Source organism: Bombus vosnesenskii, unplaced genomic scaffold, assembly GCF_011952255.1.
Source record: "Bombus vosnesenskii isolate JDL3184/JDL3185 unplaced genomic scaffold, Bvos_JDL3184-5_v1.1 scf7180000013270, whole genome shotgun sequence".
In the NCBI taxonomy this organism is placed as follows: Eukaryota; Metazoa; Arthropoda; class Insecta; order Hymenoptera; family Apidae; genus Bombus; species Bombus vosnesenskii.
Genome location: NW_022882928.1, coordinates 2,611,987 through 2,638,413, shown reverse-complemented (window position 1 = coordinate 2,638,413; position 26,427 = coordinate 2,611,987). Strand labels below are relative to the sequence as shown.

General features: G+C 43.5%; 1 protein-coding gene across 4 annotated transcripts in view; it reads right to left on the bottom strand.

Moving 5' to 3' along the window:
* Positions 1 to 18,235, bottom strand: part of LOC117230975 (dual specificity protein phosphatase 10) — a 59,957-nt gene extending 41,722 nt beyond the window's left edge. The window contains exons 1-5 of one of the 4 annotated variants that reach the window (XM_033488972.1): positions 18,146 to 18,235; positions 17,364 to 17,667; positions 15,160 to 15,331; positions 13,126 to 13,132; positions 1,878 to 2,772 (exon numbers count right to left, since the gene is read on the bottom strand). In XM_033488972.1, coding sequence (XP_033344863.1) covers positions 1,878 to 2,772; positions 13,126 to 13,132; positions 15,160 to 15,331; positions 17,364 to 17,484 — 1,195 coding nt within the window. In that variant the 5' untranslated portion in view covers positions 17,485 to 17,667; positions 18,146 to 18,235. Of the gene's footprint in view, positions 1 to 1,877; positions 2,775 to 8,454; positions 9,092 to 13,125; positions 13,133 to 15,159; positions 15,338 to 17,363; positions 17,668 to 18,145 lie in introns of those variants that run through there. The other 3 variants (XM_033488971.1, XM_033488974.1, XM_033488973.1) reach the window with 3 other exon arrangements.
* Between the last annotated feature and the right edge of the window lie 8,192 nt (positions 18,236 to 26,427).

Here is a 26,427-nt window from a genome sequence, read left to right as displayed (position 1 = left end):
CGTACAATCGTTTCGATCGCCAGGTTTTATGTATCTCGGTTTTAAAGAAGAAAACTCATTGAAGAAATTTCATTCATTCTTCCTTGAAACTGAATGAATTTGCCAGTAGCCTTCGTACCACTTTCGTGTATTAAATCCCCCTCTATTTTCGCATTTTCCACGCAATCTTCCTCAACCCATCGGACGACCTTCCTGCAGAACTTCGAACCGCGCGCACTGTAATCCAATGCAGCCACGTGCATCGTAATGCACGCGAATAGGAATTAAGTTAACAACGGAATATTCGCCGGCATCTCGAAGCTTCATTTATGACGCGTGTCACTGACGCACGATCCATCCCAATGCAATTGCTAGAATCATGTTTATCGCGTTTCACCACAACCATCTCGTGCGATTCTGCGTCGTTTCTGCAGCCGTTATCGGGATGACTAGATTCACGATGCGAGCGCAAGAGATGGAAAAATACGCGCGTTATCAATATCAGATGATCGACTAATTCTTGGCGACAGTTTGCCTCGTTCGTAGATCCAGCGATACGATTGTTCCGTACGAAACGCTCGAATTTATTGCGGATGATTCGATCGAACGCCAACGATTCGATTCAATTTAGTTAATAGACAGATCTAAGAATAAGGAGAGTTTCATGGCATAATAAAACTGCAAAATGCAGCTTGACGATTGGAGAATGGTTGGCTCTGAAGATACAACCTTTCTGTCAAGTGGACGCGTGACGTAAAGAAGAAAAATAGTTCTGAAAATAGAGATAAGCGTTCACTGGGTTTTCAAGTATCCAACTGCAATTTTCAAAGTTTTCGGTAGAATTTTGCATTGAAAAAGATTTGTAAAAAGAAATATAAAATAAAGATATGACTTTTGAAAGTACGATATCGGTGAATTTAAAAGAGAAAGATGAGCAGAAGAAATGGTGCGTACTAGATGAAGAAGAGAGGTTCAACGGCAGAGTCGACGTATACATCGGTAGCTGCACTCCGTAAAACGAGCACGTATCGGCGTATCTGGCCGGAACGAGGCGAGAAAACGCGTTTAGTGGAGTACAGAGTACTGTTACTCGAGCCTCGACACAGAGGAGCACGAGCCATCGTTGATACGCCATCTTCCCACCCACGTTTCCATCATATTTTCCATTCAGTTTCCCGGTTGATTCACATGTTGCTCTTAATGCAACCAACGAGGCAATTTCAGTTCCCGCCTCTAATTTTTCATTTACGACAACATTTGAATCGTTCAGCCTGGGAAAAGGAGTTTGAAATTTTCCTAGGTTAAATTGGAGATTTATATCTCATCTCGTTTAGAAGAAACTTGCAAACGTCTAAAATTTTCCATAGTGAAAATAAGAATTTACGCAGCCCTCGATAGAGGTGACGTTTGAGAAATAGCGTGCCGATAAACGTACAAGTTACGCAAGGAATTCTTACGTGTTACGTAACGATGGTAATTGATAAAACGCGAACGATTCGCGAACGCGTAAGAAAATACATATCTGGCGGGGTAACGAAACTCGTAAATTTTTGGCTCGTGGTTAGCGCAAATAAAGCATCGCGATGATTCGGCGTTTCGAGTGAAATATACAAAGGCAAAGACGCGCAGAACTTTCGCGACGGTCGCATCATCGTTATTTCCGAAAGTCAGACGTTTCCACGTTATCTTATATAAACAACAAACAACATATATAACGAGAATCGTCACGTATCATTTTTTAACTTAACTAAAACGACATATTAAAACGAGAAGTTTAAACTCGCTGCGCTTAGTCGATCGCGTACAGAATAAACTCCTTTCTTCGACGAATTAAGAAAGATTCTCCTATACAGACCGAGTAGGCGACGTTAAGATAATAAAAAATAAGAATCACTTACCCAAAAGAAGAGCGGGCTCCCTGTTATCGTCCAGCAACGCAACGAGTACGAGGAACAGCGGATGCTGAACGGGTAGTCGATCCACATCGTCGGTACAATCGTCGTACACGATCACCTCCCTGTAGTGCCTTCTACGCAACAGTTCTTTACCTTCTCTGGTGTTCGCCAAATCGGCCAGACTCGCTTTACCCAATTGCAACCTTCTCCGGTTGAATCGATCCGAGCAATTCACATTGATGGCGCCCCTTACGTGGTTCACGTTGTACAAAATAAACGGTCGGCAATCGAGCAACACGGAACCACTGGGATCCCGTCCGAGGAGACGATTCGCCAGTTCATCGGCGGTGATGGTCTTAGTCCTCTGGAGTACCAGCTGTCTCTGCAGCGTGTTGTTTTCGGAGCACGGACTCGCTGGGAGGCTGACGGTCTCCACTTTGCAGCGTTTCGACGCGGACAGCTGGTGCTGATGAAAGTGGTGATGATGATGAAGATGATGGTAGTGACGATGAACGTCGGATAACGGGAGGTCGCAGTCGGTACCGCTGCTTGAGCTGCTACAGGCGCTGATGCTACTTCCGCTGGCGTTCAAACTACACTCGGTGCCGTCGCTGGCTATGCAACTGTCGACACCGCTGCTGGTCGACGAGCTGGGCGATACCGTGGACGTCGGCGAGGACAGGAACGTAGACGCGCTCGCTGGTGGTCCTGGCTCGCTCAGACTGCGATTCAGAACCAGCTTCAGGTTGTCCCGGGAGCGTCCGGCCGAGACCGGCTCGCAGCACACCAGAGTCGACATCGGTGACAGCGACGATGCCTGCCGATGCTGCTGTTGTTGTTGGAACGTGTACGTACTCCTGACGTCAGTCGTGGTTATATCGAGACACGAGCTGGACGCCGCTGCGGATCAGAAGGGTGCTCTCGTCAGATGTTATGCGCTTTCTGACGCGCATTCGATGCTCAGGGAGGTTTATGAAGTTTCGGGAACAAGGTGGGAGTGGAAAATAGGAAATAGCGATAATTCGGCTTTGTAGATTGGTGACTTTCTAGAAAATCGCAGACTACAGAGAGGTTCTTTGTCCAAGTTAATCTTACGAATGATGTTTCAGAACACCGATTGTTCGAAATTTTAGTTGGCCTTCCGTTTATGACACGGACAGGCCCATTCCTCTCGTTAGGACATTCCGAATTACGTGTCCTTCCAGGGCTGTAATTCGGAATTTGAGTGGCCGTTCGTTTATGGCGCGGACAGGCCCATTCCTCTTTTTAGGACATTCCGAAATACGTGTCCTTCCAGGGCAGTAAACGTAACGACTCGAGGTCAGGAAAAACCCAGGAAAGGACCAACCGGAAGGGCACGGTGGGGAGAAGAAATCCAGCTGCGGGAGGAGAGAATCGGGAACTGGGAAACGGAGTTCAGCTTCAACCATCGGACAGTACAGACATAGGACGACAGCGTCCTCACTTAGTTCGGTTAAGTGCTACAACTAATACAAATAAAGTGCCGTCTAAATCTAACGCTCGAGTTACTTCATCTCCTCCACCTTGAACGTTAAGTCATTCGAGGTACGCGATATCGACCGATCGGTTTGACCTGACCGGTTGCTCCTTAGTCGATAATACGCAACACCGATAGAGCTCGCTAGGCTTCGTTAAACAAACAGAAATGTTTCTGTTGCGTCTAAGACAGAGGAAGCAGTTGTCTCTAATCGTATGTTCCACAATAATCTAACCAATTCGCTCGAATTTGAATCGTTTCCAAAACTCTTGCTCGCGTATGAGACGCGATGAATCAAAGATGCCACGACACAAGCACAATGATATAAATTCGTAGTCTAGTTTCAAGTAACTACTTGGAAGTCTCGTGTTCGCTAGAATTATCGCCTGCAGCCAGGACAGATCTAACGCGTGGGTCAACGATACTCCACGGGACGCGACGCGACTCGACTCGACTCGGAGAGAACGAAGACGGCGAGAAAGCCAGCGACCTTTAATCTTTCATGGAAAAGCGACAGCCCTCGATCGCGGTCCATGCCACGAATCTCTCGATAGTCGCGTTAGCCATCGTCCAATCAGTGAGTCACTTGTTTCGTTCTATGGCTTATGAAATCTCGTGCTTCCTTATTGCTACGTTTCCATGAAACGAGATAAAGCGTACACACGCCGTGCGCTCGGCATTATATCTGCTCGTTAACTCTGTCAATTTACGAGTGAAACGTTACGAGGGAAGTTTCACGAGATAGGACGGATTAACGAACCGAGCACCGAGCTCCTTCTGTATAGTTTTCCGTTCTGGTCTTGCGTACGATGCATTTCACGCGTGGACGTAAAGGTTAAAGCGACTTCGATTGAGAAACTAGTTTGTTAAAGGAAAACAAGCCGAGGTAGCGTGAAGTGACACTTTAAGAGAGTCCTGGATAGACTCTATGGTCTAAGATAAATTCGGTCTTTAGCAATTTTGTTAAATATCAACGTCAAGAGTAGCAATACACAGCGTTGTACGGACGCGACGATTCTTTTTGAAAGAAGATAGAAGTAACTGTGACAGAAGACATTTCGGCACGATATTTAATGATACCGATCGTGAAAGCGAGTCTTGACAGCGTGAAACGGTTGAAATTGTTCGTAGAATTATCGGGAGGCTAAGGTAAATACTGGGTTCGATACATCGGTCCGCGACGTTCGACGGTTTTAAATAGCGTTACGGAGCCGATGAGTCAAGCCACCGAAATACCCGTATTTGCGGTCGCTTTACGCAGATCACGTCGACCAAAATATTCCACGGCTTGCACAGGTGCTAAGACACTTATTATGTGATGTAAATGGGAGAACGCGACGCGTCTAGGTGATATATGGTTACGCCGAGCACTCGTATTATGCACCGATCCTCCTCTCTCTTCCTTATTCTTGTCTAATCTCTCACGTTTTCGCGATAGTTTCCATCAAATATTTAAATAAGTGTCAAGAAATTCTACTTTAGAATACGACTGCTTCCGTTCTCATCGAATTTGCTCGTAATTTCTTTTACGATTCTTAAGCCTCGTTCGAATTAGCCAAGTTACCAGCATCGAAGTCTCTTTGAGAGTTTGAGTAACGTGACTTAAAGTGGATACAGGTAACGCAACGTTTAAATATTTTCTTGATACACTCCTTTGTCATCACGTCTTTCAGCAACGTGCCTATAAACGAACGGTAGCTGAAACAACGTCTGTCGTGACACGTGCTTCGCATCAGCGCAACAACCGTAACCGTGTTCTCGAGTCCGCTTAAGCGACACTTAATCCTTTATCAAGCGCGAGTAACTGGCATCGAGGCGAACGATTGACTCGATTAACCTTGGAGGATGTCGTTCATAAGCGAACCTGAAATAATGGCCGCGACTCCGGTTGCATAATAATCGACGCCGCGGCGTGGTTCGTTCGAGAGTGAAAGCACGTTCTCGCCGATGCGAGTCGGCCCGCATTAGAATCGTTGCCGGTTGCTGGTGAGCGCGACACCGTTACAAACCGCTCCGTAATCTACGTACGGTGCAGATAACGCGACGAAACGCAACCACCGGTCTACATTGGTTTTCCTCGCTGCCACGTTGCTCGCTCGTTTCTCCTGTACAACGATAAATCGGGTGAATAAACTCTGTTGGAATGTCAAACGACATTTTTATGTCAGCTGGACGAATTTTTCAAATTTGTAGGTAATTATCTTTTATGCCAGAATCGAGACAGATATTTTTTACTTAGTTTACCTTACTGTAGTTTCAATTCCTCGGGTTATTAAAAATTAGATAAATGTTAGGTAAACGTGTAATATATTTATCGTAATGTACGTAATAAGGTGTTATATAACAAGATATCTTTCTATGCGTTATTAAATTGTACGCGAGACACCATTGACAAATTTACCGAACTTATCGTGCCATTGTCGCGAGAGTGACAGATCGAGCTGTTCTAATTTGGAAGTTGGACGTCGACCAATGGTCCCGAAACGTTACGAAAGACACGCTGCAAGCACCACGCTGGCCCAACTTAGACGTTACGTGATGCCTCCACGATCCTGCAACGCCCTTTTTCGTTTTATCTGCCGCGAAATCGCGAGATCTGTCGGAGTCGCGATTCCGACAACCCGAGGACGTTCTCGACGATCGACGAGCGATGCATCGATATATTTAGAGTCCCGTTGACGTGGATCGGGCGAAAAGCAGCAACGTTTTCGACGTCTGTTTATCGAGCTGTCTTGGCGCGAACGAGAAACGCGTGAAAATCGTTGACGAGCCTTGTTGACTTTGGTCGTTCTTAGCGCGATACCGAGAGAACTAGGTGAAATATGGATCTTTATTTTCTGATTTTACGAGAGCAATCGTCGTCTCTGTTATCGCTATTTTGCAACTTCTCGCCGAGTCTGGTTTGAAATGCGATCAAACTGAATTGCCAGCTTATGTCGGAGATCGAGCACTGCGGTTCAAAGCTGCTATTAAATCTCCCTGCCAACAATCGAAACTCCAATTCACGAATTACCAACATGCGTCTCAACCACGAACATTCTTTCCAAATTCATTTCTCTCTCTCTCTCTCTCTCTCTCTTTATTTACCCATTTATCTAAAGATTCTCTGTGAATTCTTGAACCAAAACCGCCGCTATTAAACGCCTCTAACCAATGCCGGATGACGGAATCGTCAATTTTCGTTGAACGAACGTCGTCAAACACACCCAAACTCGGTGAAACTGGGCTGGAAAATTCGTGGACTTCCGCACGAACTCGGCCAGGCATAAGGTTTCGTGTCAATGCCGTGGCAACGGACTCGAACGACACCGTCCGTCGAGGCGACGCACGCCGCGCCGTGCAGGAACGAATCGCAGTGAGTCATCCGACTAATATTAGAAGGTGAGGAAGCTGCTTTGGCCCAGTCCCTCTCGCTCTTTCATTCTTTCTTCTTCCGTTCCGGCGGCTAGCAGCGCCGCCACCGAGTTTCACTCGTCCCGGCCCCGGTGAGTCTTCGGGTTCGTTGTTTGGAATGAGTAAACGCCGTGGAATTCGACGCTTCGAGCGGCGAGCGGCGCGCACAACCTGGGCCCGGGTTCTCTCAGCCTGCGGACAGGTGTAGCGCCAGCACCTGCTGCCTCTGTTCCGCGACTCCTCTCGCTTTGGACCGCTTACACGCGATAGACCAACTGCCCGAGATTGTTTTCACCGGATGATAAAGGTGAAAGAGATTTCCAAACACGATGGTTGAGCATGTTTTCGAGCAAGTGGATTACTGATTTCAGATTCTTCCGTCGAGTCATCTTGTCTAAGAATGTTGGCACGCTTGTTTCATATTACTTTGGTTTTCTTGCTGCGTTTAGAGCATAGCATAACGACGGAAGTCGACTCCAGCGACTGTACGCGGTCGTTGATTACTTAAATTTAAAGGAAACGGAGTAAACTTGAAATTCCCAGGTGCTAGCTTAAAAACGGTGGAAACGTTTGTCGATATTCTCGATGAATAGATAATAATCGGCTACGATTTAGGAACCGATCGTTTGCAAATGAGTAGGTTTATGGGTTACATGGTCATTACGAATATCGAGAGTAAGTATTTTGATAGTTTCTCGGTATCTAGAGAGAGAACGAGAGAGAGGCGCTTTTTCAGTCACAGGGTCGATTGAGCAGTCACGAAGTTAACGATCATTGGGAAGGTTTGCCTGCCTGATAATTCAAGTTCGTTATGTCTAATGATGTAATAGTAACGATCGTGTGATTTCGTTCAGGGTTCAACGTGGTTAGCATACTTGGCAATAAAAACTCTTTTCGTCTTGTTAATCATCAACTATATTGATCGATTTAACGTATAAAAGACAGACATATATATACACACACGTACATACATACATACACACGTATGTAATAGAAAACTGAGGCAGGATAAAAAAGAAGGTGTTAACAAGCATAGGAATTCACATGATTTCGATTGTTTAACAAAGTTATTATTACCCTAGTGAAATCAATTTTCACCGTGTGTAATCCCTGCGTGCATTCCACTTTCGTCATCTATTCCCTTGAAAAGCGGTTTTCAAATTTCTCTAGTCACTCTTTGCTATACGTTTCTTTCACCGCCAGGAAAACGAACGAAAAGAAAATAAACAGAAGAACCGAAGCGTTTCGTAATACCGAACGCGTGAGCGTGTCCTCCTAAGACGTTCCACGGAAGAACAACGGGTCCAAAAGCGTTCGAGGTAACGTAACGCTCCAGAATGATCTCAGCCCAGTCGAGAATGATCTCACTTATCCACGTTCCCGATTACGCTTGCAATTACACCGATCTCCCATCCAGATAAGTATCAGCAACCCCATCCAGTTCAATTAAAGGAAAGACCAGTCGCCGTTCAAGATTCACCAGTCTTTCAGCGAATCGTAACGTCGGCCGCAATCGTTTCAACGACTACCAAACACGCTTGTCGATCGGACGACCAAGAACCGATAACGGTCAATGATAATAAACAGATGTGCCGGGAACACGATAAAACGGCACATAGTTGGTTAAAGAAGGGAGGAAAAAATAGGTCCGAACGAAACGTTCCTGCTGGGTTCGTCAGACGCACCTACCTTTCCCGATCGATCGAACCGGTTCGCCTTTACGACGAAACCAACAGCCGCCTCACGAACCGTGCCGGTGACGCACCGTTGTCGTCGTTCGAGGCCTGTTCACCAACCCGTCGTGCACTCCGTATCCCGATAACAGTCGACGATAATCCACGTGCGACCGCATGGAACCACCACTGTCCTCACCGGCGGATTTCGAGGCACAACGTCCTCGAGGACGCGACCGGTAACGAGTGGAAAGACTAGGCTGGTACACGGAGAAACAGGACCGAAAAAGGACGAAAAAAAAAGGTCAAGGGGAATTAGAAGAGAGAAAATTAATAAAAGGGAAGAATGAAGCGACGAAGAGGGAAGGTAAAGTAAGGTGGTAATAGAGGGAGAAAAGAATGGAAACGAGAAAAGAAAAGAAAAAGAAGGAAAGGGAGGAGAAGAGAAGAAATAGGTTATTCTCGGTTACGAGAACGAGGTGTTCAGGAGAGCGTTGGCACGCGGGTGCGACGTCCCCCGTGCCTGGCTCGTTTCGTCAACATTTCCGGTTGCGCTGTGCTACCACGATAGGGGGCCGGAAGTAAACACGATGCTGACCGTGTGATCGACCGAGCGTGCTCGATAGATCCGTTCACGGCGGCCGACGAGCTGAGACTGAACGGCTCGTCCCCACGGAACGCCCGATCGCGATCTACGAGTACTACCAACGCGAGGCCACGGCCCGGCTTGGCCATCGTGTGAGTGCCTTTCTATACGAACTTACTCGTGTGAGTGAGTGAGCGTACGGACCATCGCATCGGGAGGACTTGCCGAGGTACTCGGAGGCGCGCGCGCGCCATCAACATCGAGCAGGTACGTACACTAATGTTCAGCGCAATCGTTCGACCGGATTTTCCAAACTATTCGAAATTTTTCTTCAATTTCTTGATATTCGCCCCGTTTTTTAATTTATTCGGTTAAGAAAGACGACCGATCGTATGTATTTCCGAGCTGGTTTAATCGTAGTGTTTTGTGCTGCGCAACGAGCTCTTATCTCAGAATTCATTTTCGGACAACTCTTTGAAATATACTTGTCACGTTCCTTCATACATGACACGTTCAATAAATTTTCGAAGACGAATGTCGACAGATTCCATTTGGCCAGGAAGAAACAATAACTTGGTATTTCGCTAACACGCGCTTGTTAAGTTTCCCGCAACGAAAATGCTCGACGGGGTCAAAGAACCGTCGTTAATCATTTTCCTAATGTTCAAAGCTGAAAGATCGGGAGCTCGACTAATTCGGTCGACGAATCACAGAAAATTGATCATTACTATGACAGTCTGATCATCAATCCTCGTTTTCGTTGTACGAAAAAAAAAAAAAAAAAAAAGAAAAGAAAATTACCGACAACTTTTGTCCATCCTCCCACGTCGTCCCGATTATATCAGTCTCGTCATAATGCGTGCTGATGTATTTGTTTTGCACACGTGTAACAGAAATTAGTAACTACTTAGCGAGTCTGCTCCACGAACGTATTAATAGATTCATGTATACTTGGTTTCAGATAAAATAAACACTCGTACAGAACGGACACCTTGTCTGTTGGTTAATTCTGTCCAGTCGACTATCGCGCGCTTCAACTTTTTTAAACACGACATTCCCGTAAATTTCTTTTATCTACATCACGTTTCACCTTAAATTTATCACTTCGAAACCACCTTAAAATTATACCTCCATGTTTGTAAAACTTTCAATTGTGTACAATATTTTATTTAAAATAAAAGAATACATCCCCGATATTTTGAATATAATAATTTCTTTCCGATGTGCAACGATCGAACCAGCAAAAGTTCTATCGATGGCGACCGACTCGAAAGCAGAAGTGATTCACCTCGACTAGCGCACTATAAGTGAAATCTTCGATTCGCGTTATGTCAGATCAGTAAACGATAAGCATTATCGACGTTACCAAGAATTTCGCGATTTTTCCAAACGAACCACGATGCTCGTACGGCACTGTAAGGCGAGGCATCCGTGTGTGCATCGAGCGTACGTACAAATGCAGTCACGTACACGTGGAGACACGTACACGTGACTGAGAGCCAGCCAATGAGTCACCTCTCGTTGGTAACACGCGCGCGCGAGTTCGCTGTCGCGAAGCTTCCTTTTTTCTTTTTTTTTTTTTTTTTGAAAGATCAATGACGAATTTTCCATTGATAAGAACGATATCGCGACAATAAACAATAGGTTGATTGATCGTAAGTCTCGATTCCACGAGATATTAACCCCGTCACGTGAAACGTCGGATGTCGATCTGGAATTGCTAAGAATACCATTCTAAGTGTTCCATATCGCACCGATTGTCTATAATTTTGCAAAATTTCCGAAATTATGTTTGCGAGATAAACACGATTAAAATAATTTGCGTTAAACTTTCGAACGAGTACACGTTCCGACGTGAAAATCGCCAAAGTTCGCACCGAACGACCTCCGCGTAAGTCGACTCGTTGTTTGCGAAAAATCTTCGTGTAAAATCGCGAGTGGATACTCGGATTCGCGGAATACGAGACGATCAAGTTTAGAAAAATTCGCTGAGCACGCGTCGACGCTACCCGACAAAAATTATTGCGAGGTCGATGTTGTCACCTGCGTTCCTGTCTCGTGCGACGCGGTGAAAGTTCACGCGACGTCCATCCATTCGGACGACTGGAAATCGTCGCGTCCCGAACCAAGCGTCTCTCTCCGTTTACTCAACGCGGCGCCGACCAATATGCTATTATTATCGTTCGTGCTGTTTTCTTTTCTGCCTCGTTTCTGCCAATGGCGATTTTCCCGATCGTGGCCATGAATTATTCATCCGACGATCTACCAACGATACTTTTTGTCTGTTTGATGATTCTTAAACCGTGACGCTTACAATTAGAGTTTATTAGTTCGAGTTAGATATTGGTGTAATTGACCAATGACGGTATTTAAAAGACGCAGCAATATATATAGCGATTCTATCTTTAGTCTCTTTTTCGATTGTTTGTATTCCGCTTTTGGAATCATAAGCGAGACTTGTAAAGCGACTGTTTTAGAAAGAAATCTTTTCTCCTTCCATCGTAGAAGGTTGTCTTTGTTTTACGATCGTTTTACGGTTCGCGTGAAAAGCGATTTTTCACGGATCGTACGAGATTGTTCCGATGAATCGAGTCACGGTAATTGTTTTCGTTCAGATGAAATTGAGAATCGTTCTCTTGACTCATCGATAACTGGGTTGCCTCAATTTTACAAGAATGTTCTGTACTTCGATTAAAAATGACTTCCTTATCTTGCTTTATATATTAATCGTTCTATAATTAGATTAACTAGAAGACTGGCGTAAGTTGAAAAGAACCAGATAATTTCCAAACGAAATCTCGATATACATTAAGATTCTTTCTTACGGCGTTCTAAATCAGGTTTTGTCGATCTGTTATCGATCGGTGTAAACTTCTTTTCTCGAACCGGTATCGGACAAGAAAAGAACGAAAAATCAGAAAACGGAAATTTCATCAGACATTGGTCGCATGGTTCTAATCGATTCGAACAGTGGCGGATCGCTACTGTACTTTTTGTTTAAATTTATCCGCCGACCACATCGAATTGTCGTTATCGAATTATCGAGTTGTCAAGTTTAATCGATGCGCTTATAAATTCTTGATCAAACCATTCGTTTAGATAAGATTGCCCGTATCGGTGTACTTGTACATAAAATGCTCGTCAATCGAAAGAAAGGATCGTTGTACGTGAAAGATAAAAATTTTCGAAATCACATCACGAATTTAGGAAGAGAAAGAAACAATCTTAGATTGCGTAGTCGGTTGCGCGAAATGTGCACGTTTGCACGATTGCGTCGAATATCTGTGAAACGAAAAACACGCTGCAGATGAGGAAAAGCAGAAGTAAATGCGAATGACGCGATGCGTCTCTGTAATTTTCACGGTATGACGTTCCTTGGTAACAAATATTCTCCAGAATATAACGATACATGGTGTAATCATTTTCCTATGTACTTGCGCCATTAAAACAATAAAAATAACTCATACACACGTAGAGACAGACGTGTCTTCGTAGATCAAACAACTATTCGAACGGAAGTATCCATTTCGACGGTAATCGCAAAGCTATATTTTTATCTTGAAATTTTATTTCACGAATTCTTGCGTCTATCTTTACGCGTTTCCTGTCTCGAAATCATTGCAAGCGTTTTGCCCGTTTATCAAATTCATTGACAAATCTTCACCTGATCTTAAATCGTCTAATCAAATTGGCGTTAGGCGAATTTCATCGAGATATCCGCGTGTATGCGCAGATGTGCAACCCGGTTTCAGCGTGGTCATCTACTCCGCGCCAAAGATAGAGTCTGACATCATACACAGAAGCATCACTCGGGTCGAACGAGCGATAAACATACTTGCACACACGATACCTCTGCACGCGGAAGGTTTACGTTGTCTGTTAGAACTGTCTCAATTGACATCTTCCAATGCACTCTGATGTTTCGTGAGAAATCGTCGAAATAACGAAAATTGGCACTTCACCGACAAAGATGCTTGAGAATCGTAGAGAAAAAGAGTTGGAAAGCAACAAATTTCCATTTTTAAGTAGGATATCATGTCGAAAACTGGGCTGTAAGATGGTGAAAATTCCAAATACATTTCGAAACGAAAGGTATTCGATGAAGGAGGTTTGACATTTTAATGGATTTTAATGGATTTTGACGGATTGAAACAGAACGATCGACGGATGAATTTCGAATTAAAAGCGCGATCATGTTCCTTGGATCGTGTTCATCTTGGTTTCACGAATTTCACTTTCGATCGTTGAAATCTTACCGAATCGAACTCGGTAAATTTAGAAAGACCGTATCTTTGCCACGATTTCGTTTTATTATTTGTCGCCTGCTTAAGCCGTATAGTAGCTCGTAACACTTGCCGTTACTCCGATAACGCACAGAGTATACAGCCTCGATCGCGTGTAAACATGCGTCTTTGTGCTATCAACCTGACGTCACCTAGCGTACAGTGTACAGATAATAAAAGAATGGATTTGATGGATGCCTTCACGGCATTACGTTGAATTCTTTTTTTCGTAGATCATCAAACAAAGTGGCTCATGAATTATTTATGCGCTCCACTAAATCAAACAACGTTGACAAATACTGTAACAACGAGGATCCTAAATGCAGTCAACGAATTACAAGATACGTCCCACGCAACTTCCTCATTCACACTTCGCTTTCCAACCAATTTATCGAATCAGCCAAGCTCGATTATATCAAACTTCATCATCTGTTTCAAAAAAAAAAAAAAAAATAAACGCTAATCGTCCACTGTGATACTAAAGTTAAGAAATTTTTCAAGAATGCAGTTAGTCGGTTTAGCTTTTCACTTGGCTTAACGTTAATATCGCAATGGTTCGTCGAGTCGCTTAAAATTCGCTCGAGGAATTCACTCGAATGGCTGAATCGACGGAAAAAGGAAGAAGTAAAGACGTAAAGAATACGAGTTCCAGAAACGCTGATAAAGATCGATGGTCAAGCAACGCGATCGATATGATTAAACGACGAATCGCATCCTTCTCTTTCTTTCCTTCTTTTTCTTTCTTTTTTTTTTTTCGACTAAAGAACGTTTACAGCCGAGTCATCGATAGTCGAACGACAAGCGGAATGCCGCGAACGCGAACGTGGTCGATAGAAAGTGGTTCTCGAAGCGGCGCGGCGGAGTGGCGTCACACACAACTTGACTCACCGATTCTGCGTGTCGTAGCTCAACTCGCTTGCCCAACGGCCGACCGCGGTATTTATATTTATGCCGTTGACCAGCCGGCCCGTATACTATTTCCGCGGTAATTACGTATTCGAACCGCGTCCGAGTTTCATTACGCGACAGTCCGATCGACAATTCGCGAATATAGGCTGCGGATATCGATCGATACGGATCGATATGGGTGCAGTGTGCTTACTTAGAACGCGATCGAGGTTCGATCACTTTGTTCTTCTTCGTGCTTGATCTGGTGCATTTCAAAAAGCTCGGTCACTTTACGCTTACATGAATGGAGTTGATATTCAGATAAGATTCAAACGGCAAGACTCATTCGGTTCTTTGAATACTATCGATAAGCTGATAATCCTTGGGCAATTGCAACATACAATGTAACCACTAAGTGTCACGCGAGAAGGAAAAATGCACCATCCGACGATTATGAATCACAAGCTGAATTTCGCACGACGATGTCACGCTTCTAATTAACCCGAGACTGACGTTATCTATTAAAAATCACGCAGGGGTATCCCCGACCCGTAACGATCTTCCTTCTAACCGAATACGAATTCATCATCTTTCTACGTAATCCTTAAGGCCATGTATATTATAATATCAAGGCTATATGTTTAATTCTAAGGCTATATAGTTAATCTAGTAAAGGAAATTTAAAATAGAAAAGAAATTGAAAATAATTTACGTTCTTATGAATTATACATTTGAAAAAAGAAAAAAATTCGAGGGTACCATTTTATCATATATCCACGAAAGAATCCTATTAATATGAAAATCAGATGCTACGATTTAGCCTCGGATCGAATAAATCTTAAATCCTGAGCAACTGATTTAAAGTATTTTATGGTAAAATAAATAATATTAAGAGATACGCGACGGAAATCCAACTTGATAAAATATCGAAGGAAGAGAAGAAATGTGAAAGTAGCCCGACTCACCGAATTTGAATCTCTTGATCCTCGGCAGCGTCGCAGTAGTGCAACCGCGCGTCAAGGCTGGCATGGTGCTCTCTCTCTTCAACAGCGTATTTGGACGTGATAAGCTGGACGATCCTTCCACTTTCGGAACAGCGGCTCGTTTGACAACTCTTTCCTCGGTGCCAGTCACCTCTACGGCTAATGAACGCATCCTTCGTTCACTCGTGTAATCTCGTCACGCATACGGTGTGTGTCGTTAAGCCGGACGAATAATGCGTCATTAGCGAATTTCAAAATTTTCCCGTTCCACAGTAACAGGTGGCCACGCGAACCAATTCGGGAACTAATCGTTTCGAAGTGCTTTTGTTACGGTTATTTTTCCGCATTTTACGACCTACTGGAGCACGATGGAATTTTAATCGAATAGATACTAAATACATAATCGTATAAAAATGTTTGTTTGCCTGTTTCGTTGTGTCGAAATTTTTATTTAAAAAGAGAAAGGATAGATATTTGGTTGTGCAGGGAATAACGTTATTGTGAACGTTTGCTCGTTCGAAGAATCTTACAGAGAACTAGGTATCTTTTAACTTCTAAATCTTTTACTTCAAATGACTCGATTGGGTTAATCCTTAAAACAGGCGCGTTAAAATCTTTCAATTTAAACGCTGCTCGTCTGCTTTCGCTAAAATCACCGAAGAATCGATTACTTATGGCAACATTACACGCGTCTGCCACCAGAGGGGCTATTGTTCGCGCAAGTTCTTGCTCTACCATCGATTCTTTCGTATGTAACTTTCCTTAGTCACAGCCAGACTCGTTCGAGTCGATACTTTGACGTATTTCTAGACTACTTAGCCAAGTTTAACTTCACTAACGTTGGAATTTTCTAGAATCGGAGACCCCGCCGCCTCAGTTATGTTATTAATAAATTTATCAACAGGTCTACGAGGATGTGAATCTCCTACATTCAACGTTTTCTTTCTGCTCACGAATTGCTGATGCTCGCATTGCGAAATGTATCGCGACGAAAGAATTTGTTGATCTAAGAATTTCCACGTGAAAGCAAGTTCGGCTGGACGTTTGCTTATTCGACGATGACACGCTCGATCGTCGGACGCGAACGAAAACGAAAGCACTGTAGCGTATTTTCGGCAAGGGAACGACCTCGAAATGAAATTTACTCGACTTCGAGGTTGGATCGTCATTGAGAAGGCACGTGAGACGCAGATGTTGCAGCTGAACTTGTTATAGAAATGCATACGCATGGAAGTCGCTTCGATGAATTTTGATTTATCGTCATCCAAACATTTCCATCCATTTGAAATTTCTACTCAGGTATCGTGACACGTATACTTTACTTACGCGTACAAAATGTCAATCGATTATTCATCGAGTTATGACTGAACGTTAGTTGCGATCTAAAGAATGACTGTGCGATGCTCAGTACGACGCTTGCTTCAGATAATACGTTCTATTTTCTAAATATGACCAACCGTTTTGTTTTCGAAACATTGAAACTCCTACGTCAATCTGCAAACGTCATCCGCTGTAAACGAGAACTGGATTCTTCGTTTGTTTTAAAGAATTCTCATCTATTTGACGCATTTTTAGACAATGACTAGGGTAATCACGCGTGAGGCAATCAATGTAAAAACAAGAGTGAAAAATATACGTACTTACGTAATATCGCGTTATCTATGATGACGGAAGCGGTAAACACTATCGAGTCCACAGATACAAATATTTTAATAAACTTTAACGAAACATTCCAACAAAGACTCACGCTCTTTTATTTTTTATATAAAAATATATAAAAATTCAAGACACTCTGAGTTAATTAACGCTGACGATATTTTGCGTATTTCCGGAAAGCTCTTTATCGATAAATAAAGATCCGTAATTCCCAACAAACTAGAAACTATTCTTCGCAAAAATTTTCCTTCGTATCCTCGACTAATTATTCTTTATAAACATGAAATACACGTTTTCTACTATCTAAAATGTTATCTTAAAATGTAAAGTTACGATTCCAAACAGATGGAAAACTACTCGCCACGGATTTTGATCGTATTCCGAACCAATAAAATTCCTACAGATATCATGCTCAAATAGTCAAAACGATAGTCGCGATAATTTGTCAAACTCGTTCGAGTTCGCGGCTTAACGACGCACACGGCACATCACGGTCCACGTGGACCGCTATAGTACTCGCAGGACTTACTCATCGACGACGGCCTCTTGACAGACTTTCCGGCGAGCAACAGCCCCGACGATGCTTTGCCACGATGGTTGACCGGCGACTGCGCCGCTCCACGATTCGCGAGGGATATCTTTGCACTCATCCTCGCGGAGGCTACCGTTTCCTGCGATCCTGACTCACGTACCGGGAAGTGGAACTCGGAGGTCGCGCTGGCATGCCACCTCGTTAAATCAAGCTAGACCTTCTGGTCGCTGTCGTTGTTCGATCCGGCCACTGGTATGTTTTTCTCGGTCCTCCGTTGTTCTCCTCGGAGCTACTTGAGGATCTACAAATTAGCAGCGTAAGACTCTGCCTTGAAATGATACGATTTTGGCGAGGTTAGAGGTTCGAACGTTGTAGCATGACAAATGAATCGTGTGTACCATTGTTCGAGTCCACTTATTCGAACGTGAACTTTTATTATTTGAACGACAAATCACTGAGATTCTACTATATAAATTTTAGTAATTCGAACTTTGTTCTTTGAGATCAACGATCTCGAGCAAATGAAGTTCTATCGTAACGATAGTAACAACTATCGTAGAATTCAAAGAGCAAAAGTTTGTTACATCGTTTTGCCAATCTTCTAGAATAGTAATCGCAAACGTCGTGAACTCCTCAGAAAATCTGACAGCCCCGATTCTAAACAAGTGCACGTAACCACGAAGCTCGTGAAAATCAGGCTGACACGTTTCTTGAGAAGTCTAGGGTACAGCTTCAAACGCGGTTTATTTAACCAGAAATCATTCGATGTTAACACCTACCAGGAAGACGAGATCAAACGTTTGCCAGACATGTTCCGACGTTGTCCAAACGAAAGTTGTTCGAAAAGGCACGCAGGTCTTGGTCGATCTGAAACTAACACGCATTCCGGTTATTAGAATCACCGTCTATCGCTGGAAAACTGAGATGCAAGATTTTGACGGATGGTAATAGGCTTTTTCATCGATATTTACCGATTTGTAAATTACAAAACTGCGACGACGGAATCACGTACAGGGAAGTCGGAAATTGGAGGTCAGACGGCTTGAAATCACGACGGGCCTTCCGTTAACGATCTTTTAGCTGGTCCCTGTTCAGGAATTACCATATTTGACGTATTAACCCTGGACCAGACTTCCTGTCTACCAGCGTTCTCTTACTTCGTTCGCTTATCTGAAAGAATTGGGCACGTGGTCTTCTTTCACACAGTTCCGAGAACTTATCTATGATCTACGATCGATTTACGCGTTACTGATGCTGTTGGCGTTTTGCTGGCACCGACCTAATTCGTTAACGAGTTGAAGATGTTTTTTAATGATTACTATATAGAGAAGCCTCCGGCTTCTTTGAAACTCGTTTTTTCGAAATATTCTTCGTGTTTTCACCGAGAGAGAGACTAGATAAATTGTCGAGTGAAAGCTATCTATTAAAAACATAATGACAAAACTATAGCTATCTATACGTGATGCAAATTTGCGTGTGATCAGTGGAACATTTTCAGATACGAATTTCTAGTCGTAATGATTCATCGATTACAAACAATATGTGGACAAAACACGATTTACTCTGACTCATATTCTTGGAATAGATTAATCAAACTAAATACCCATTGCTCGTTATTGAGTAATTCCTTTTTCTCTTTGGACTCTCGACAAATAAATAGAAAGCTCATTCACACTCAATCGTCATCGTTTATTAACCAATAATATCAATGAATCGACAAATAATATATTGTAGGTTTTACGGTTGTATGTAAATATTATTCACAGTTCTATCTCGAAAAATGATGAATCGTAAAATTTTTCCTCCGATAAGATTATGTAAGAGGGGCCAGCTACCAAATATAAAATGAAACAGAGTCTCTGTATTTTTACGAGCAGGTGTGAAGCAAAACAGGAAGAATGTTTCATTCTTTTCATCCGGTTTACGACCAAATAAGGAAAGATCAGTTGATTCTCTGGATGGTCGAGTTCCATCCGGCCATGAGAAAGCGTCAGGTCACCGGGAACAATGTCCGCGGGTGATCCGTGCAAGAATAACATCGACAACGGAAAAACACGACGAGGGACAGCAGCCGGGAGCGCGTTGACTCGCTTGACTCAGACGTCGGCCACCGGCGGACCTTGAAGAGGGAACAGGAACTTGACAGGCTCCGCGCCAAGGCGAGCCAGAATCCCGCGCGTCTCTTTGTCCCAACTTTCTGTAGCATTAACGCAGCATCCGCGAGTTTATCTCCATTATTTTTGTTAAGTGCCGCAGACACGAACTGATCGAAAGAACCTGATTAACAGCGTGTTCGGAAAAAGATACAACTCGTATCGGAGATCTTTCTTTTGCTGGCCAATGAAGGGGAGCAGGAAGTGGACGTTTCAAAGGTAGCCTTATGCGCCAAGATTTATACTTTTTCCTGTATTTTACGGTATATTTGTGGTGGTTCGGCAAGATGGTTTTGTAAGGAGAATTTCGTACGTCTTTGGAGATGTAAGTTTGGGCAAGTTCGAAGAAAGGCCAGATTTATCAATTACGAGAACGCGTCGATGTGGAGCCAAGTTAGATCTACATCAGGCAACAAGTTATCTTTTCAATTACATGTTTAACTAATTTGATCTAATCAATAAACGGAGGCAATTATAACCAATTAATTTTCATTTACTCTTCCTTGCTCCATATTCGTACAAATTGTTTAAATCCTAATATAAATTATAATCCCAAGCGACAAACTACCTTTTCGAGCGAATCAACGATGAAACCACTCGACGACAAAGAATTGGGAAGATCGATCGTTTAATAAACCACATCGTCGATTATTCTAGCGTAGAAAGATGAAAACATGAGCGGAAATCGCGGACAACGCGGAGAAGTCGAGTGAAAGAGGCGGTCAGGGAACAAAAGGACAGCGTGGAGCGCAGAAAGAGCGAGTAGAAATGCCGCCAGTTCTACAGGCCCCCACTCAAGGGTCGCGCGCTCTGTGCCGCGTATTTAAATAGAATTCAAGCCTCAAGGAGAAAACGCAAGGCTGTGGCAAGGACTCCGACTGTTTTATGCTTCGCGCCGGATCACTGCCACCGGTGAAACGGGCTTAAACGCGGCCATCTAAACGCGCGAAAGTAACTCATACATAATTAATCCCGCTGGCCGACAACCGGCCGAGAGATCGAGATCACGCGGCGACGTTCGGCCGCCTCCCGTATTCCTGTCTCCCGGTTCGATTTATGCTGCTCGTTGAATAATTATCGATACCAACGCGTATGTGATATTTTACAAGATAAACAGCCGTATTAACGATAAGTGGGAAACAAAATGAGAAAGTAATTTCGAGTCTTGGGAGATTCGGGATGATTTTGAGATAGAGTTTCGCAAGATTTTTTCGAAAGAAACGATCGAATTTCGTATAATCGGGATGGATAAAGTGTTTTCGATCTTTAAGCTACCATAACCGTATGGAAATCGAGCATGATACAATAATTCCTTGGCTAAATTGCGGCACGACGAATTCATTAGCGTCTCGTTCCCACAATTAACGCGTTTGCAGTAGCATTTTAGCGCGACGTGATTAACATGTCCATTGTGACGGCGATTAACATCGAGATGCATATTCTCGCGATTGCACAACGATATCGAACGGTGTGCAGCATAACTTCGGACGAATCAATACCGAAGACAAAACTGCCAGCCGCGACGATATCGAGCGGCAACGGTTTCGCGTAACTGGACACTGAGTGCACACCTTAAGGCCACTTTATAACGCAACAGAACCCTGCCACTACCGCATTACTAGGTATGCACAGTGCCGCAGCCAGTTCACCAGGCTATTACTTACCGATACTGTTATTACCGCGCAACCAAAGCGAGACCTCCGTCATCCGCTTAATGATTTACCACCTTAACGAACGATAACCGGAATGCCGAGAGGCCATCGCGAATTCCCATTTAGAATTCGACCGGATCTTCTTGTTCCGGTAATTTTTATGATTTGCTATATTTTTGAAAATACGATCGATCAACTTCGTATAGAAATTCATTTGCAGTTGATACGTAACTCTGTTACTCTACCGTAAATGTCATCGGATAGGGTAGAATGAAGTTACTCGAAGGAGACTATTTTAAGTTGAATGTCGCATGGTATACTTGGTGGGTAAAACAGGTAAAGGCGAGGTCACAGACCTTTGACACGAAGCAGTGTTTAAGGTCACGTGCGGAACGTCGCAGCGGCCTTGGTGGTGCACCTAATGTCGACGGCGGTCGGGATGTTTGCTTAGACTTTCAAGCCTCAGCTTTTCGATAAGATACCCTTTGAAGATCTTTCGTTAACGATCGTTCATCTGCTTTATCAAGACAATCGATTATTCGATGATGGCAATAAATAAAACAAAGAACAAAAATTGCACGATAAAGTCATTGTTTCGTCGAAGATGATAATACAGACGTTAAGAAATAGAAATCACTAATATGAAAGATATCGCGATTGAAATGTTGCGCAACGTTTGTCTTTCATGAGTTAATTGGGGCTCGATTATGTTAATCTCCTCGTAAAGTTCGCCTCTCGTGGGAGAATCAGCAACGACACCAATTATTCTGCCTAATAAATACAGCCGTAATAAATCCGGCAGTTTACAAGCGGTGCAGCTCCACCGTCGAGGGTGGAATTCCACGATTAATGGGTTAACGTGGCGCGCGTATCTCTGGCCCGCATCTGCGTCCACGACACGCATTGCGAACACGCATTGCACAGAAGACGCGTTTCGCGTAGCGAACCATCTATCTCGAAAAATCTCGAGAGCGTATCGGAGACGCAAATCTTTTTTCCGGCGAACGCATGCTAATTTCAGTTCGCAACCCCCTTCGATCGTAGATCACAGCCGGTTGATCGTGGCCCGACCGAACGTTTTCCTCGTGTGCAAACTCGATTAGGACAACCGATTTTCGCGATAGAGATCGTGAGGCGAATTGGGGACAATTTTGAAGTGTTTGTGAGTCGTTGGATGGGTTTCCGTCAACTTCTTTCTTCTCTAAACGAGTGCACGGTTCCACGTTTCATGAATTTTTGATAACAGATTTAGCGAGCCATTTTTTTTAACAGCCTAAACTTCGCGAGTACGTTACATCTTTTTTAGTAAAATTACATCTTAACGGTGCATAAAGAATGCATGAAGATGGCCCGTGTGAAAAGCTGAGAGCCACTGAGAATCTATATTTGCATTTCACATCCCTATGCGGCGTGGCAGCACTATAATTCGTTGAACTAAATAATTGAGCTCGAAACCGAGGCGACAAATTTAATTCGCCAACATCGTTAGCTAGCATGCACGTCGCTTATCGATCGCAGATCGAAACAGATACGAGTCGAACGATCGTTTAACGAAACGATCGCTGTTTAAATGATTCAGTTTCGAAGTGGAACAGCGAAGAAATTTTCTGGAGCATCGAGAAGGCTAAATATATTAACGAGCAGCCAAAGACCTTCGCTACGTTATCGCCCGATCTCTGATATTTCTAACGATCATCCTGACGTCATGAAACGAGATTGCATGCGAATCTTCTAATTGTAACGCTGGTTAGACGCCGTCATGACGCCAATAATAATCCTGACATCATCGTTCGCTTTTTATCTCTACCAAGGTGGCGCAACAATTAATTTAGTTTCAACTAGCATACGCGATAATATCGATCATTGCTTGGACTGCGGACAATTGTGCAATCTCTGCAGGTGAAATGCAGTTGGAATACGTTTTTGTAAAGAAACAATGATTTATCGAGGCGGGGGTAAGGTGGAGGATAGCGGAAACGACAGCCTTAAGGAGGTTCGTCTGGATCGATACATCGAAGCTTTCGACGACCACTTTCGACCTTCCCAAGTTAGGGACGGTTGACGATGTTTCTTGTACGAGTTAAGTTGTTGGACTTTGCGAGTTGCGCTCGTAAAATATTATATATCGTGGAATATTTCTAAGAATAGTCGTATAGTTCATCATCGACACGATCCTGTTTACGTAAATTAAAGTTCGCGAAAACTTCACTCGAAGAAGTTAACCAAGCTAGCCTTGAAATTTTCTTTTACAGAAAAATAAAATAAAATAATAAAAGACGGAGAATTATTGACTAATTTATAAAAGAAAGAAATATCTTCATTGTTACGTAGTCGAGCAATTAATAAGTTACTACTTCGAGCTTCCTAATTCGAAACGATTTTCCGAAAAAGTTCCTTTTCCTAGCTGCGTCGCTCTTCCAGCTACTTGGCGACATTGCCTTGTACGATTTTACGATAGAATAAAATTGGCCGTTTCCAAGAGGAAAAATAAACAAGTTACCCTCGAACGAGCTACCGTAAATTCTTCCAGCGAATCGGATTCCTGCGCGATCGTTGCGCAAGTATCGCGTCGTGGGGGGCTGGCCGCAGCAATTAGGGTGGCATACGGAGCGTATTACCAACATAATCAAATCACATGGACCCTTGCAGCTCCGTTATGCCCGTTGACAGGCTACAAAAGGGGGATGGCCACCCTCTCGAGCCCCCGAACCGGGTCCTGGTCGCCTCCGCCTATTGGCCTTGAATGCCGGTTGATTCATCTGTTTGCTTTTTATTATCTCGCCGACCACCGGAAAGCACCAGCTATCTAGCCGAGGGTGGCATTAATCAATTGATGGGATCAGCCACGGTGATGACGAACGCGAGTGCGTATAAACGATGATCGCGTCCCGGAACGATTTTCGATCGACCGGAAAGAATTATCGAGCAGAAATCGACGATTCGTTCGTTTGGACAGATTTCCTACGCATCGATCGTTTCTCTCTCTCTCTCTCTCTCTCTCTCGTTTTTCTTTTCAGAATTGAATTTTTGAAGATGTAATTAAATTTCTTACAGAAAGAATTATGGGATAATCGAAATCCCTTCAGGATCAAAATTTGCAATTAGAGTTCGTGATGAGGAAACGAAACGCAAAGCTGAACTTTACAAATGAAAACTATCTTAATTACGTTCGTCTTTGAGATCGAATTTTTCCTATTTTCCTTCCACTATCTATCTTCGTAACTTGTCTATCTATACAAAACCAACGCGACAGCGTAGGATCAAAACGTTCTACTTGTGCCTCGATCATATCAAAAATAACTTTTACCAGTTAAAAATAATTCCATTTCATCGATGCAATGGAAGATAACAACCAAAACAAATTTCGTTACCTTTCTAAATTTCGAACGACACTATGTTTCAATTTTCTACTTTTAAGTCGTCGTTTGTTCCAAGATTTCTAATGTCTACACACGCGCGCTGAGAGATTTCTCGTACCTTTCTCGTGTGAGTATCGAAGCGTGACGGAGCGCGGTTCACCGCACGACTTTCGACGTGGCCTGCTCCGCGAGCACTGTTTTCTAAGACATCACGATAGACCGAGGGTTGCGCGGCATTCCACCCCCATCGCGTCCCGTGACGTCGTAACGCGAACGTGGTGTCCATGTGGTGTCCTAGGCAACCCGGCATTCGTGTGTATATCCATTCTACCATCTTTTTCCCACTTCTTCTGCTCTCTTTGTCTTGCTTCAACCCTCTTTCACCCCATCGCGATGTCTGTATCTTCTGTTTTCGTTTGCTGCCGTACGTCTCATCTAAACAATTCAATTTTGTCTTTTATTCTCCCTTTCCTTTTTCTGTCTCTTTATTGTATCTTTTTAATTTTTCACGTCTCATTCTTTTCACATTCACGTAGCGACGCTTATTTTCGTACTCTTTCAGTTTCTCTTCTTTTCTTGCCACGTGTTCTTCGTTGTTTAATACTTTTTTGGATTCCTAAGATGGAATTTTGTAGTATTTCGTTTTTTAGGTGTTTTTTTTTCTTTTTATATCTTTTTAAATAGCTTTGTCGAGGCGAAGCACGCGATCTCGCGTGGATTCGCGTCTGCGTCACTGCTGCAACCATTCGAACACAGGCGCGCGCCAGATAGAGAAATCGATCCAGTCACCTGCCTTCGCACCCCCGCGATTACGTCCCCTTTATCGCCAAGTTGCAGTCCTACACTGGTCCCTTCTTCTCCTCCAAACATACCAGAAACTTTTATCAGGTAAAATACGTTTCTACTATCGTTTTATCGACCGCAACACGCGTTCGTTTAATTTCAATCGCATCGCTACCCTAAAGCAATTTTGTAATTTAATTGGGTACACGGATTTGTTCGATTCGATCGTTTCGTCTTTCGTCCCTGCGAATATTCGAAAATCACCGATCGAGATATCGTTTGCTCTGTAATTCACCTGCCTTTCAACAGTTTCTTTCTTCGATCTCGCAACAATTCTTCTGGCTATCGATACATTAAATTTTTATTTCCATTCTTCTACATCATCAGAAAGTAAGAATTCTCAAAAGAATACGCGTTAGTCACGTTTCCACGTAAACGACGTGGCGACGTCACAATGAACAGATTGCTTTGATTCGATTGTTATGACACGTTGACGGGTCGAAGGCAGGTGTCGACGAGATCGATCGGCCTAGCGCGTATTACAGGATACGGAAGGTATATTTAAAGGTAGGTTCCGGTGTCGTCGTAGATATATTTCGATTAACAAGCGGCTCGGTATGGCGATCGAACATCCGCGCGCAAAGTGCACGTATTCCGGAGAATGACTTCACCGCTCGCAAGTGTGCATCGTATTTAGATGATATCGATTGCTAGTCGTACGTCATAGGTCGGCCTAGAATCGACCCCTCGTGACACACTTACAGTCTGGTTCACGGTGCTTTAGCACGAAAGTCGCTACGAAATCCGTGGGATTGTTTAGCTCGACAACTGTTGCGGATGATCAAGGAACGACTTTTTACAGCTACGAGTCGAACAAAGTAATTTCCTTCTTCCCTCCCTCTCAAATTTCCTTCCCCTGTTCTATCTTCCTCCCCTCAGTTCCGGAAAAATGGGTTCCATTAGCCTGGCTCTTTAAATAGATACAGTGACGTAATACACGAAGATGATAGGAGAAAAATAGGGCAGGTACACTTTCCTTTGTTTTCTGACTTCGCTTTGTTCGCTCGTTTTTATTATTCAATCGTTTTATGATCAGAAAATCTTAATATGGCAT